This window comes from Stegostoma tigrinum, chromosome 32, assembly GCF_030684315.1.
Source record: "Stegostoma tigrinum isolate sSteTig4 chromosome 32, sSteTig4.hap1, whole genome shotgun sequence".
In the NCBI taxonomy this organism is placed as follows: domain Eukaryota; kingdom Metazoa; phylum Chordata; class Chondrichthyes; order Orectolobiformes; family Stegostomatidae; genus Stegostoma; species Stegostoma tigrinum.
The window spans coordinates 5,639,168-5,654,609 of NC_081385.1; the positions used below are offsets into that span (position 1 = coordinate 5,639,168).

General features: G+C 40.5%; 1 protein-coding gene across 4 annotated transcripts in view; it reads left to right on the forward strand.

Annotated features, from left to right (window-relative positions):
* The window catches only part of kmt2a (lysine (K)-specific methyltransferase 2A), a 152,480-nt gene that overhangs the window by 88,619 nt on the left and 48,419 nt on the right, over window positions 1–15,442 (forward strand). For all 4 annotated transcript variants that reach the window (XM_048562008.2, XM_048562009.2, XM_048562010.2 and 1 more), the window contains exons 16-19: window positions 2,788–2,958; window positions 3,157–3,267; window positions 3,765–3,838; window positions 9,632–9,828. In XM_048562008.2, coding sequence (XP_048417965.1) covers window positions 2,788–2,958; window positions 3,157–3,267; window positions 3,765–3,838; window positions 9,632–9,828 — 553 coding nt within the window. The remainder of the gene's footprint in view (window positions 1–2,787; window positions 2,959–3,156; window positions 3,268–3,764; window positions 3,839–9,631; window positions 9,829–15,442) is intronic.

A 15,442-nucleotide genomic window follows, 5' to 3' on the forward strand; every position in this document is an offset into this window, starting at 1 on the left:
GAACTAAAGTGGAATTTTGAATAAACTCAGATGATGTAGAGTGATTGCTAAAATGTTTTCAAATGTGGTCTGATACTGTCTTTATTAAAACGCATCACGAAAAGAGAGTCTCTTATGATTCGACTTGGTGGTATTTCTTGACAAGTCAGATCTCAATGAAATCTGACCTGATGGATTTTTTTTTCTGTTTTGCTTAATCTGGTTGTTTGCTGAAACCTAGTTACTCCAGGCTGCAGAGTTTCTTTTGCAATAGAAGTTCATTACATAAAAGACAAAAACCGGAAGAAAGGAACCAATCTATCTATATTGGGGAAAAATCTTTAAACACCTAACAGGATGAATTTTTATCCTATTCCCTAACAGTATCTTAAATAAATAATCATTTAATATATGAGGACTCTGCCCTCATGGCAAGGAGTTGCAAAAGACACTCAATCCTTTGAGAGAATAAACTTGCCCTTTCTTTCTGTCAGTGACTTTGTACTCAAGTTAGTCAACCCAGTGACAGTTTACAGTGATTCAAATCCAAAGAAATTATACCTCTTTTATATCAAAACTTGAGATTTGACTTCGCCGATTCTTCCCAATTTCTGTCCTGTGAGCAATGACGTTTTCCTACATGAATATGCATGAAACTCTAAGAACGTGAGGATTTTTAAGCAAGCAACCCTGGTCTGGAAATTGCACAACCTTTTCTACTGAGGTAAACCATTTTCTTAACTGCTTTTTAAAAAACAAAATCCTTTCTCTGTGAGAGACTGTACTTGTTTTTGACCCCAGTCCGGTATCCTCTGAATTGCCCTAAAAACTTTGCTTCTAGGGTTCTTTCTGAGCTTAAAGTCAGTCCTCAATAATCTTGAATGAAGAATAAGTTAATAACTTCGAATGTTTACTACCCCTGTTTTAAACTGCTTCAGAATAAACAACTTTCCATTAATATTCCAAGGGGTTTCCCTGCACTCTGACTCATGCTGGATAAGGTCCAAAAGGACTGTCTGGCCTGCCTTTTATTTTGGGGCGAAACAAAGCTTCATTCAAATAATTCCAAACTCTTAAAATGATTCTTAATGTGTATGACATTCACACTTTTCATCACAGAGTTTAACTTGTTTTTATCAAAACGTTCTCCTTGCCAAACACCATAGTAGAACAATAGAGATGCTGTTCTGCACAGAAGGTTAAACTAAAGGCCTGTTCAAATTGATATAAATATTTTGAGTGGGAATATTTGAATATTCAGTAAGACTAAGCAGAAGGTTCCTGACCAATAATCATTTCTTCCTTAACTGGTCATCTATCTCATTGCTGTTCATGAGATCATGCTTTGTGTCTCTGCTATATCAGTGGTAATACAAGTCAAAACTGATTTTTAGGGGTCAGAATTTTTCGTGGAGGGAATTTTGGTTTTTGGAGGCTGCTTTTTCATCTCCTTAATTCAATATTAGTAATTTCCTGTTAAATGAATGCAAGTGGCCTTGTTATTGACATCTGGAGTAGTTGGACAGTCAGCAGAATTTCATCATTTCAACCAAAGCCTCAGTAACCATCAACATACCATTAAACTAAAACAACACATGGAATTCCTAGACATCACAGTATTTAATTAGTACAAGAGAACAGGGAAAAGTTAAGTTTTTTTTCAAAGCAACAAACACGTGTTTTTACATGTGAAAATAACCAACCCCAGTGCGCCTTCTGCAGCTGGGGAGGTCACAGCTAATGCATTTCCATTGCACGTGAACAAAGCTGAAATATAATAAGCACACAGTGACAACCTGACTTAGTGCACCTCTGAACTCAGTCTCAGATTTAAATTTAACAGTTGACAGTGTTCGCTAAATTTTGCTATATTTTTTTTCCCAAGTATATTTGTCCCTGAACCTACGCAAAATTAGAGATTTGACATTAATTTGCAAGGACTTAATTACGTCAGGGATTTAAAGCTCTTTTGAATGCCAGTTGTTTTATTATTCCTTCGTTAACAGGTTTAAAACTCTTCTGTCCTTTGTAACACCCCCCCACCCCCCAAACCATGCAACTAGCTTGTCTGTCCACTCCCCTCTTGCACCGTCTCCTCCTCCTTCACACCTCTTCCAATCTCCCTACCCCTGTTTGATTGCAGTAATCACAGAAGGGAAACCAGATTGTAATTGAGGGGAAGCTCTCACTATTTCCTTCTGTTGTGTTTATGGGACCAACTTTTCCTTGACCTGTTACCCCTATAGGTGGATTATCCCTAATGATAGCTGGGTGGTTTTGGGGCTCATTCACCTGTCAGTAGCTTTCCTGAGGGTATGATTGACAGGTTTGTTCTTGTTGCCATTCAATGTTTTAACTTTCTGCCCTCAAGGGAATTACTTTGACCCCAGGACATTTGCTTCACATGTTACTAGTAGGGTTAGTGGCTGTGATAGTGTGGAGGTTGCAGTAATTGCATGTAAATGCACTGTTTGCAATGTGTAACTAGAGAACTGCAGTCAAAATTACAATTTTGGAAAAGGATTTATTAATTTAGTTCCTTGATCTTTTTCTGCTTTCACTGAGATCCTGGTTGATCTGTGACTTAATGCCATATACCGTTTTTGTTAGAATTTACTAGTATTTGATCTGGATTATGAAATACAGCTTAGAGCTGATCTCATTGGGCCAGGGGTTCACTTGTTAATGTGAATGACTCCTTATATCACTTGAATTGGTTAGCATAGATCTGATGTTTTTGTAAACTTGGTTGAGGTAAGTAGGTGGTGTTAGAAGTGATGCAGCTGAGTCTTCCTTTCTCCTTATTAGGCAGCCAAGCCACCTGATTTAGACCCAGAGACTGAGGAAGCTGTCTCAGTCCGCAGCTCGCCAGAAGGTCCTGATCCTCCAGTTCTAATAGAAGTGAACCAACAAGATGAACAACCTCTTGATCTAGAAGGGGTAAAGAGGAAGATGGAACAGGAGAGATATCATTCAGTGGTAAGGCTGCCATTTATTTTGTCCTCGTAGATTTGTGAGAAAAGTGTTTTCTTTAACCTGTAGCCCACAAGGAAATATCTCAGGCAATCTGTAAGTTCGGCATCGTGAAATTTGCAGCATGAGTCACTCTCCTCTCTCTATGTAATTAAAGTGTTCTGTCTGTTGGCAAATGCTGATTATCCACTATTGTGTGCTCAGCTGGAGTTCAGCGATGACATTGTGAAGATCATTCAAACAGCAATGAATTGCGATGGAGGGCAACCTGAAAACAAAAAGGCCAATAGCATGGTCAAAGCATTCTTTATACGAGTAAGTTGCTTTATCTACAGTTTGCAATATCTCCTGCCTTGATCTCAAGAGTAGGTTAATTTTTCAACATTTAAACTAGTAAGAAGCAAGCATACTGTGAAAATCCTGTCTCCTGGCAATCAGCTACAACTATTGAAGACGAAATACAGCGATCACGTTGTTCTTTCTGTTGCTGAGCAGTTGGATATTTCATCTTGACCTTAACTTCCTTGGCTGCAATAGTTCAATTCTCAAAATCAAAAGATTCTAATTGTCCTTGAAAATTTTCTTTTTGAGTTTTGAAATTGAAATGTTTGTTTATGATCTAGTGTTTTTACTTGGTTTCTGGGAGCAGGCTGTTTGCATTCTTAGTTTGATTGCATGATGTGGTGGAGTCTAAAGATCACAGGAGGGAGAAAACTGGAATGGAGTAGCAGGAGGATAATGTGTTTTCCAGTAATTCTGACAGTTTGCCATTGTTTGATTTACTGCCTTAAGTACTTTGATTTCTTCTATAGCAAATGGAGCGATTCTTCCCATGGTTTCGTGTGAAGGAATCCAAATTCTGGGAGCCCAACAAGGTTACCCCAAAGTGAGTAATGTAAAAAGTATTGAATTGGTTTTACATAGAGGTTTGAAATAATAAATATAACTCAAAGAAACTTTAGAAATTTTCATTGTGTACCAGGCGACTGAACGTGAGAACTGGACATAGAGAATCTCAGTTGGGAATGTTGAAAGAGATTGGATTCTCACTGAAGGCAAGACTACAGACCTGAAGAAAAATGGATATGTAAATCAGCTTTGGAATCATGGGAATGTAAACTGAACAGAATCTTTCGTTGGTCAGCATAGAACATTACAGGACAGTACAGGCCCTTCAGCCCTCGATGTTGTGCTGACCTGTCATACCGATCTGAAGCCCATCTAACCTACGCTATTCCATGTACGTCCATATGCTTATCCAATGACGACTGAAATGTACCTAAAGTTGGCGAATCTACTACCGTTGCAGGCAAAGCGTTCCATTCCCTTTCTACTCTCTGAGTAAAGAAACTACCTCTGACATCTGTCCTATATCTTTCACTCCTCAATTTAAAGCTATGGTCCCTCGTGCTTGCCGCCACCGTCCTAGGAAAAAGTCTCTCCCTATCCACCCTATCTAACCCTCTGATTATTTTATATGTTTCAATTAAGTCACCTCTCAACCTCCTTCTCTCTAATGAAAACAGCCTCAAGCCCCTCAGCCTTTCTTCGTAAGACCTTCCCTCCATACCACACATATCCTAGTAAATCTCCTCTGCACCCTTTCCAAAGCCTTCACATCCTCCTTATAATGCGGTGACCAGAACTGCGCACAATACTCCAAGTGCAGCCGCACCAGAGTTTTGTACAGCTTCACCATAACCTCTTGGTTCCGGAACTTGATCCTTGTATTAATAAAAGCTAAAACACTGTATGCCTTCTCAACAGCCCTGTCAACCTGGGTGGCAACTTTCAAGGATCTGTGTACATGGACACCGAGATCTCTCTGCTCATCTACACTACTAAGAATCTTACCATTAGCCCAGTACTTTGCCTTCTGGTTACTCCCACCAAAGTGCATCACCTCACACTTGTCTGCATTAAACTTCATTTGCCACCTCTCAGCCCAGCTCTGCAGCTTATCTATGTCTCTCTGCAACCTACAGCATCCTTTGTCACTATCCACAACTCCACCAACCTTAGTGTCGTCTGCAAATTTACTAACCCATCCTTCTACGCCCTCATCCAGGTCATTTATAAAAATGACAAACGGCAGTGGACCCAACACCGACCCTTGCGGTACACCACTAGTAACTGGTCTCCAGGATGAACATTTCCCATCAACTTCCACCCTCTGTCTTCGTTCAGCAAGCCAATTTCCCATCCAAACTGCTATATCTCCCACAATTCCATTCCTCCGCATTTTGTACAATAGCCTATTGTGGGGAACCTTATCGAACGCCTTGCTGACATCCATATACACCACATCAACCGGTTTACTCTCATCCACCTGTTTGGTCACCTTCTCAAAGAACTCAATAAGGTTTGTGAGGCACAACCTTCCCTTCACAAAACCATGCTGACTATCCCTAATCAATTTATTCTTTTCTAGATGGTTATAAGTCCTATCCCTTATAACCTTTTCCAACACTTTACCAACAACTGAGGTAAGGCTCACTGGTCCATAATTACCAGGGTTGTCTCTACTTCCCTTCTTGAACAGGGGAACCACATTTGCTATCCTCCAGTCGTCTGGCACTATTCCTGTAGATGAAGATGAGTTAAAGATCAATGCCAAAGGCTCGCCAATCTCCTCCCTGGCTTCCCAGAGGATCCTAGGATAAATGCCATCCGGCCCAGGGGACTTATCTATCTTCACCCTCTGTAGGATTTCTAACACCTCTTCCGTGTGAACCTCAATCCCACCTAGTCTAGTAGCCTGTATCTCAGTATTCTCCTCAACAGCATTGGCGTTTTCTAGAGTGAATACTGTTGAAAAATATTCATTTAGCGCTTCCCCTATCTCCTCTGACTCTATGCACAACTTCCCACTACTATCCTTGATTGGCCCTAATCTTACTTTCGTCATTCTTTTATTCCTTAAATACCTATAGAAAGCCTTAGGGTTTACCCTGATCCTATCCACCAACAACTTCTCATGTCTCCTCCTGGCTCTTCTGAGCTCTCTCTTTAGGTCTTTCCTGGCTACCTCGTAGCCCTCAAGCTCCCTAACTGAGCCTTCACATCTCATCCTAACATAAGCTGCCTTCTTCCTCTTGACCAGGGATTCCACCTCCTTCGTAAACCACAGCTCCCGTGCTCTGCAGCTTCCTCCCTGCCTGACAGGTACATACCTATCTCGGACACGCGGGAGCTTTTCCTTGAATAAGCTCCACATTTCTAAAGTGCCTATCCCCTGCAGTTGCCTTCCCCATCCTATGCTCCCTAAATCTTGCCTAACCTCATCGTAGTTGCCTTTCCCACAGCTATAACTCTTGCCCAGTGGTATACACCTATCCCTTTCCATCACTAAAGTAAACATAACAGCATTGTGATCGCTATCACCAAAGTGCTCACCTACTTCCAAATCTAACACCTGGCCGGGCTCATTACCCAGTACCAAATCTAATGTGGCTTCACCCCTTGTTGGCCTATCTACGTACTGTGTCAGGAAGCCCTCCAGCACACACTGGACAAAAACTGACCCATCTATAGTACTCGAACTATAGTGTTCCCAGTCAATATTTGCAAAGTTGAAGTCCCCCATGACACCTACCCTGTCTCTCTCACTCCTATCGTGAATCATCTTTGCTATCCTTTCCTCTACATACCTGGAACTATTCGGAGGCCTAGAGAAAACTCCCAACAGGGTGACCGCTCCATTCCTGTTTCTAACCTCAGCCCATAGTACCTCAGTTGACGAGTCCCCAAACATCCTTTCTGCAACTGTAATACTGTCCTTGGAACATATAGGATCTAAACAAATGCAGTGTGTGTTGAAAGGCTAAAATAAAAAACAAGAGGAGGCCCATGTGTTGTGTAAAATCTAGCACATGCTGGTTGGTCTGAAAGGCCTGTTTCCGTGTTGTACAATTCATGAAATTACTGGTACTCGTGTGACGTATATGAATTCTATATTTGTGGTAGAGACTAGAAAGCAATTGAAGAGTGGGAAGGAATGCATGCCTGCATCTTAATGTGGGACAGAGTTGCTAAAAAAAAATTAAATTGCTATCATAATTTTGAGAACTGACTTGAATCCTTCATCAGGTTCAGGAGCTTAAGTAGCGATTGGAATTCCATTGGACAGGAATGCATTTTTGAATCCCAACATGGCACAGAACAGGAGATTAGCATCTCAGTTGGACATGGGTGGATTTAAATTTGAAGTGAGGTACTGAATTGAGTGTCAGACATTAGCTGGAATTGAAGTTGCGATAAAACTTCAAACACTTTCGCTGTCATATTGAAAAGCATAGTTAATTACCTTTGCACAGTTTTAGGGGAGTAACATTTCCTGCTGCTTTGAATTTTCTAGATTTTCTTCATTATCTTCATAATGTTTGGCAACGTTTCTTTAAAAAAAAAACTTCACTTTTAAAGTAGATATAAGTAATATACCATTTGCCTCTGGTTATCCCTCCATTTTGACAATTTGGATCAATTTTTTTTAAAGTGTAGCAATTGCTATCAGATTGCTGCTTCACTGTCATATGTTTCTGCCCTGATGGAGTTCCCAATTTTTGGCTGGACTCTCTGATCCCCAGTCGCAACAGAAATGTGAAGCACACCTGAAGTTGTGATCCATCATAGTGCTGGATTGTTAGGCGTTGGCGGGAGAAGAGTTATAACCTTCATTTCATGGTACTAGATGCTGCATTGTGTAACTATTCATTCACTAGCGGTTGGAAAGCTTTGGAACATTTAAGCAGCTTTTCTTGTTTTCGTGAATGAGGTTCTGGAAGTGGGCAGGATGGGAGAGGGAACAGGAAAGTGGGAATGGTGTGAGAAGTAATGGGGGAGTGGGCAGGTTGGGTAAGGTGGAGTTTGAATTCAATAAAAATTCTAGAATTAAGGATCTTCAGATGTCCTCAAAGTCATTGTTGATTGTCGGAAAAATCCATCTGATTCACTGATTTCCTCAGGGAAAGAAATCTGGTCCGGCCTTCATGTGCCTCCAGACCCACTGTAATGTGGTTAACTCTCTCTTGCCCTGTGAAATGGCCTAGTAAGCCATTCAGTTGTAGCAGTTGCTAAAAAAGTCTCAAAGAAATGAAACTGGATGTATCACCTGGCATCAACCTCAGCACAGAAACAGCCATGTTGACACTGTAGTGTCCTCCCTTAGGAACGTCCAGTAGCTCGTGCTAAAATTGGGAGAACTGTCTCAGGTTGGTCCAGCAACAGCCTGAGATAGTCATACTCATGGCATCATACCTTACAGCGTCTCAGGCACCACCGTCGCCACCCCTGGATATGCCCTGTCCTACCAGCAGGACAGATGCAGCAGAGGTGGCGGTGCAGTGGTATGCAGTCAGTTGGGAGTTGCACTGATAGTCCTCAACTTTGACTCGGGACCGCCATGAAGTAGCCACATCAGTTGCATGGACAAAACTCTGTTGCACGTTATTAACTTTAAATTGTGGCTCTTTCAATTGTCTGCAGAATCTTAGCTTAACTTCTCCAGTATCTCTCTGGAAACGTTCAGTGTTTAGATTTTGCAAGAGAAGCTGTGAATCACTTTGTCAATCAAATTATATTATCTAGACAAAGCTCAGAATACTTTTTTTGAATTGAATTACTTTTTCCCCCAACTCAGATGCATGAATCAGGAAGTATGAGCATGAACTAGACCTTTGTGTGAGGGTATGTCCTTTTCAATTCTGTGGACCAGGACAAAAAATACTCAATATTACTTTTAGAGCATTTGCCACAAAATCTTCTGTCACTTCCATATCTTTCTTTGGTCATGTTCTGTCTCTCAAGTCTGGTTACTTCCTAACTGAATAACCCTTCAACTGCCATTGGTGTAAAAGATAAAAAAATACTGTGATAATAAAATGTGAGGCTGGATGAACACAGCAGGCCAAGCAGCATCTCAGGAGCACAAAAGCTGACGTTTCGGGCCTGGACCCTTCATCAGAGATGCCCTCCTGAGATGCTGCTTGGCCTGCTGTGTTCATCCAGCCTCACATTTTATTATCTTGGCATTCTCCAGCATCTGCAGTTCCCATTATCTCTAAAAAAAAATACTGTGCTGATTTTACAGAGGAAAATTGAATCATGCGTGCCATCATGATCTTTAGTTAATCTCAAAAGGAGGAGCATTAGGGTGTCTGGTCTACTGTGTTGGATAGTGTGTCGTTACACAAACTTTCTATTCCTGCTTGAAGTGGTTGTGTGCAAATATCTGGAAAGGATAGTACAGGGTTTGGTTGTTACCCCTGCACAAACTGTTGAGACTGACTTTAGATTTGTGCATAAATACTGGACATTGAAATGATGTGCTGGAGGGTTGTTGGTGTTAGTTGAACTACAGCACGGAGCAAATCCACACCTTGGGTGCATTGAAGTGTGCGAGGAAATGGAAAATGGGGAAATGGAGTAAGCCCTGCACAAATTGTGGTATCTTGGTTTCTACCAAACTTAAGCTCATAACCCTGAGATTTTGTGTTGTTTTCCAACATGAAAACGATTACCTGCCACTTGCACTGGCTTGTGGCTTGCTGCCCTTCTTTCTCAGATAAGCAGACTGTTCCAACCAGGCACCCCCTCAAACCGAAGGATTTGCTTTGTCTAATCGGCGTTCAGTGAAGCATATTTGCTTAAAATGCTTACTGTCAGTATCTTGCTGTTTCAGTAGTGGAATGCTACCAAACGCAGTGTTGCCACCATCATCGGATCACAACTATGCTCAGTGGCAAGAACGGGAGGAGAGCACTCGCACTGAGCAGCCTGCACTTACCAAGAAGATCATACCCGCACCACAACCAAAAGGACCTGGAGACCCTGATTCACCAGTGCCTCTGCCCCCACCACCCCTTGCAATTGCAGCAGGTATGATTAAAATATTAAACATTACAACTGTGCAGTTTTATTTTTGTGTCTTTAGGCGAAAAGGGATTCAAGAAAACTGCAACAGAGATGGCTAAATGGAGTTAAAGTGTAGATTCACTGTTTTTAACTAAACAAGTACAAGAGGCTGAATGGTCTAAACTCATCCCATTCCAATTACCTCTGTACTGCGGTGGTCGGGGCAAGAGAGATGTGGGATGGCGCGTCAGTGCTCTGGTGGTGGGGTTTGTTGTTCAGGAATCTTTGGTTCTGGATATGGTTACCACCTCAGGCATTTTGAATCAGCATCAAATGTTTCCAAGTCAGAATGCCAAATGCAGCAGATGCTGGAAATCTGAAACAGAAAAGAAAATTCTGAACAGATTCAATGCATCACTATTTGTGGAGAGAAGGAAAGTGAGTATCCATTTGCAGACCTCCCTTCAGAGCTGAAAGATACTATTTTAAAATGGACCTAAGCACATGTAGGCAAAGTAATTGATATTTAAAGTGAAGAATAGGGGCTAGTAAACAACAAGAGTAAGAATTGCAGAAGAGAAGGGTGTAACAGATCAACCAAATAAAAAGGTGAACAAGGTGTGTGTGAATAGCTAAAGGGAGATAACTGAATGAGGTTTAAGCGAGTAGAATGGGAATTGAGAGACACAGGTAAAGTGGAGCAGAGTAGTCTGTTGGAATAAAAAGTCGAAGAATAAAGCAAATCCATTTTTTTAGCGGAGGTTCCACTTATTAAGCAGCAACCTGTTCTTTACTCCATTCTTCCATCATCCCTAGACTCATACACTTGGTCTAGTGTGGCATCACTTGTTGCTATACAGAAGGTGTATTGTTGCTTTAGGTTTAAAAAAAAATTACAAAGTACTTCCAAATGCTCAGTGAAAAGATGCAGTACTGTTCCTCAGATGTTTCATTGAAATAATTGGAGCAAAGACAGAAATTGAATGATATTCCATGGGGAGAATTGAAATGGCAAATGACAACTTGGACTTTATTTGAGGATAGTAATTCAAGAAATGCTGCTAATTCATGTCACAAAATTATGGATAACATGCCAGTGATTTTGGGTTATGAGCAACGAAGTTGTGCACTTCACTTTTGTGAGCATGATATCAATGCATTGTTCCCCAGAGCCTCAGAATCCAGGAGCAAGTTAAATGATTTGCAGGAATGGCCAGAAATGAAGGACAGAGGCATGACGTTCAGTAACCATCACACGCATGCCTGTGTTCATCTGTTCAATCAAATGCACTGTGTCTTTGATGGAAGCCTTCCATTCATTGGCAACATAAGCTTCTCTATTAGCAGTGATATACAAAGATTGACCATGGACCTTTCCGCTGAAAGTTTAGTACCAGTGATGGCAGAGAGGTGAAAGAAGAAATGAGGGCAGATCAGGAATACAATCCTTCCATTTATTTAAATGGAGTTCCTTCTCCTGTCTGGCCACCTCCAAGATTTTGGTCTGTAAGAATACGTGTTGGACTATTTGCAGTACTTTTAGTCATCTAGAGGTGTAATATGGTATTGCATATTATTTTAGTTGAAACTGTAAATGGAGATAAAAGTAGAAATAGCTGGAAATACTCATCAGAAGTGACAGCATCTGTGGAGAGAGTAATGAGAGTTAAGATTACAGTGTGATAAATTTATATCAAAATTGTGAATGGAGATCTTTAGATTTGACAACTGCTGCCTGGTCCTTGAAGTCTCACTTTTAAGCATAAATCAGAAATCTTGCAATAGTGCCAAAACTTGTTGTCTGGGTATTCAAATGGGCATTAGTTTGTGGGAGTAGTATCTATAATTTCCTGCCACACACTTCCAGTACATGCAGTGCCATTATGAAAGCATATATTTTGCAAATTTAGTCCTAGTATCTTTGGTGTATTCGCTGAAACAGTGTTAAAACAACAACCACTATGATCAGTAAAATTACCAACTATGTATTGGACATTAACATGTTATAATCAAGCCGTTGTTTTCTGGTCAAGCCATTACAAACACTCATACACCTGGTTGTGTACTTGTACTGATGTAGCATCGCTGGTCATAACATAGCAGTTTGGCGATTTATGCAACAAAATCACCTGACATGACCTCTAAGATTGTACTGTAATGTGCAAAGTTATGTCATTTGTCATCTGTAGTACAGTATTCTGCAACAACCATAGTCTCAGGTCGAGGCAGGCATATAGCTGGCACAGGTGCTGGAGGAAGTAGCTATGAAGCTGGACGGAACTTTCATTAGTATTTGCATCCAAAGGGGGTTTGGACAGTGTTTGTGCATCTGCAACAGAGATATTATATAATTGCTAGTTAGTGTTTGTGACTAATGTGTGAAGCTGGACTGAGATAATACATCATCTAAACATCCGGGCCAGGGGATAACGTCCGTTTTAATTTTGAACCTCATAATTTTGATCTCAGTCCCGTCATAGTGAAATATTAAAATTAATTCCAAAATAACTACCTTCTAGTTATGTTTTTCTTTCTCTCTCCACTCCTGATAGAAATATACAAAGTTGCCTTGCTTCCATTGTAAGCTATAGAAAAGTAATTTCTTTCCCTTTTCTCTGTGCCCCGCAAGCACATACAAATTTTCCATTTTTGTGTTTGTGGCTTTGATTATTTCAGGTTTGTATGTGAATTTTTGTAGATATTAACCTAAGATTTGAAGATGTGTTCATTGTACGTGGTGTATGATAGTTGTTCCAACAAGCTAAATGGCAGCATGACGCTTAATCTTAACAACACAGTTTGCTCATCATGCCTGTCTAGCTGTTTGCAAACCCATGCAATGCGTCCCACCTGATGTGCAATTCTCTGTGGTCCTGAAACAGTATATCACGAGTAGGATTAAAAGTTATTATTGAAACTGTTTTCAGCTGAGATGCATTTTTTTTAAACAAGTCTTCTCATCTCCTATTTTTCGGGGGATTTTGCTTATCCTTTTCTCATTCAAATAAATAGCTTCTGAACTGATCTTTATATTCTTCTTAAAGTATACTGTCGATGTCTTGAATGCAATTCTCCAGCTGGTGCTGAATCAGTATTTTCATTGTCCAAACTGTCCATGTTGTTTGTTCCATGAGCCCACGCAAATAGGAAGAGGCCTGAACCCATGCTTGTCTAGGACGACTATGGCTTTTTGACCAGTGTGTGTTTGTGCCTCCTGTCTAAACTAGATTCAGTTTTGATTCCAGGAGGATCAGTACAAATACATTAACTGCCTGTTCTCTCAGTAACATGTTTTTTGCAGTACCCTGTAGAAGACCATAATAAGTGGGAGATGACGTACATTTTTTTGGCCCATCGAGTTTGCTCTCTCATTTGGTGAGATCATGGCTGATTTAACAATACTCAGTGCCACTTTATGGCCTTTCCCTCGTTACCCTTGATTTCTTTATTGATGAAAAATCTATCTATCTCAGCCTTGAACATAATGCTCACACAGCTTCTGACCAAGAACGCCTAGATTCTCTACCCTCTTAGAAGAAACTCCTCTTTATTGAACAACCCTTTACTGTAAAGTTATGCCCTCCGGTCCTGGACTTTTCCTCAAGGGAAACAATCATTTCACATCTCTCCTGTCAAATCTCCAAGAATATTCTATATTTCAGCAAGGTCATCTTTTCATTTTTCTAAACACCCCTGGTTGTAGGCCAAACCCACTCAACCTGTCCTTGTAAGAAAGTTCCCCATACCAGTGATAAACCTATTGAACCTTACCTACACTGTCTCCAGTATAGCGATATCTTTTCTTTGATAAGTGCAGTAAAATTGTTTGCAATATTCTAGGTGTGGTCTCACTAGTGCCTTATGTGCTTTTAGCAAGGCTACTTTATTTTTGTTCTCTATGCATTCCATTTGCTTTCTCTATTACCTGCTGAACTTGTATGTTAGCTTTCTGCTGCCTTTTTCCTCAGTTCTTCTTGCCGAAGTTCATGACCTCAGACTTTTCCACATTATACTCCATTTGCCAAGTTTCAGCTCACTTGCTCAACCTGTCTGGATCATCTGTACCATTTGCCTTTCTGCCTACTTTGTCATTCACAGACTTGGCAATAGTAAATTCATTTCTCTCATCCAAGTCATTAAGATATATTGTAAATAGTTGGCCTCAGCACTGACCTCTTTGGCACTGCATTATTTACAGTTTGCCATTCTTAAAAAGCCCCCTTTCTTTGAATTCTCTGCCTTCTATCAGTTAGCTAATGTATTCAAGTAATATCCACACAGATATACGCCACCCAATAGTATAGATGCCTATCTTAAGTCGTTGCATGTGTAATACCTTATCAAACGTTCTGGAAATACGTTTATATTGCATCTGCAGGTTCCCTTTCATCTATCATGCATGTTACCACTTCAAAAAGTTATAGTCAGTTTATCAGGCAGGTTTCCCCCTTCATGAAGCTGCGCTGACCCTGCATTTCAAAACGCTTTGCTAACACCCTTTAACAGAGGTGTTAACATTTTTCTCACTAACAGATGTGAAAGTAACTACCAATAGTGAACTACCTGTTTATTAGCTGTTTTTCCTTTTTGAATAAGGGTGTTTTGTTGATAGTTTTTCAATCCTCCAGTGTTTATACAGAATTGAAGGATTCTTGCGTAATACTACTAGTGCATCTGCTGTGTGTCTAGCTACTTCCTTTAATATCCCAAGATGTGTCCCATCAGGCCCAGAAGACATGTCAGCTTTTAGCCCTATTAGTTTCCCTAAAACATTTTCCACCCTGACAGCGATTGTATTTATTTCCTGTACCTCTTTTACTTGTTGTTTGCATTGTATTTTAGGATGTTGTTTGTGTTTCCTGCTGTGAAGACTGAGGCAAAGTCCTCTACCATGTCCTGGTTTCCCCAGCCTCATTCTCTAAGGGCCCTGTGTTCACTTTGCTTTTTCTCTTCCTTTTGATATATTTAATGAAACCCTTATCAGTTGTTTTGATATTACTTGAGGTTTACCCATGAGATTTATTTTCTACCTTTTTTAAAAACTTTCCCAGTTCACTGGTTTACCACTAGTATTTGCAACATTGTATGTTTTGCCATTGATTTGATGCTATCCTTAACTCTTCCTGGCTAAGCATAGTTGGTTTATCCCCTTTCCAGAATCATCCTTTCTCACTTGAATATGTCTTTGTTGTGAGTTATGAACTACTTTCTTCAATGTCTGCCGTTGTACGTCAACTACCTTTTGCTGCTAAATTCCTTTCCAAGCCCACTTCAGCCAAGTCCACCCGTATACCTCCGAAATCGCTCTTGTTTAAGTTTGCCCATGGTTGTTTCTAACCCAGATTTCTCATACTCAAACTGAACGACCATGTTATAGTCACTGTTTCCTAGGGGATCTTTTACTTTGTGATCATTTATTAAATCTGCCTCATTATCAGATCTACAATAGCCTGACCCCTGGTTGAATGCACAAGTTAGTTTTCTCAGAAACAGACCAGACTGCACCCATTGAATTCTTCATGGCTGCCTCTGACAATTTGGCTTCCCCAATCTACACTAAGATTGGAGTCACCTGTCTCTAATGTGCTGCATTTTTACATGTCCTCGTTATTTCCTAAATAATTCCCTGGCCTAATAT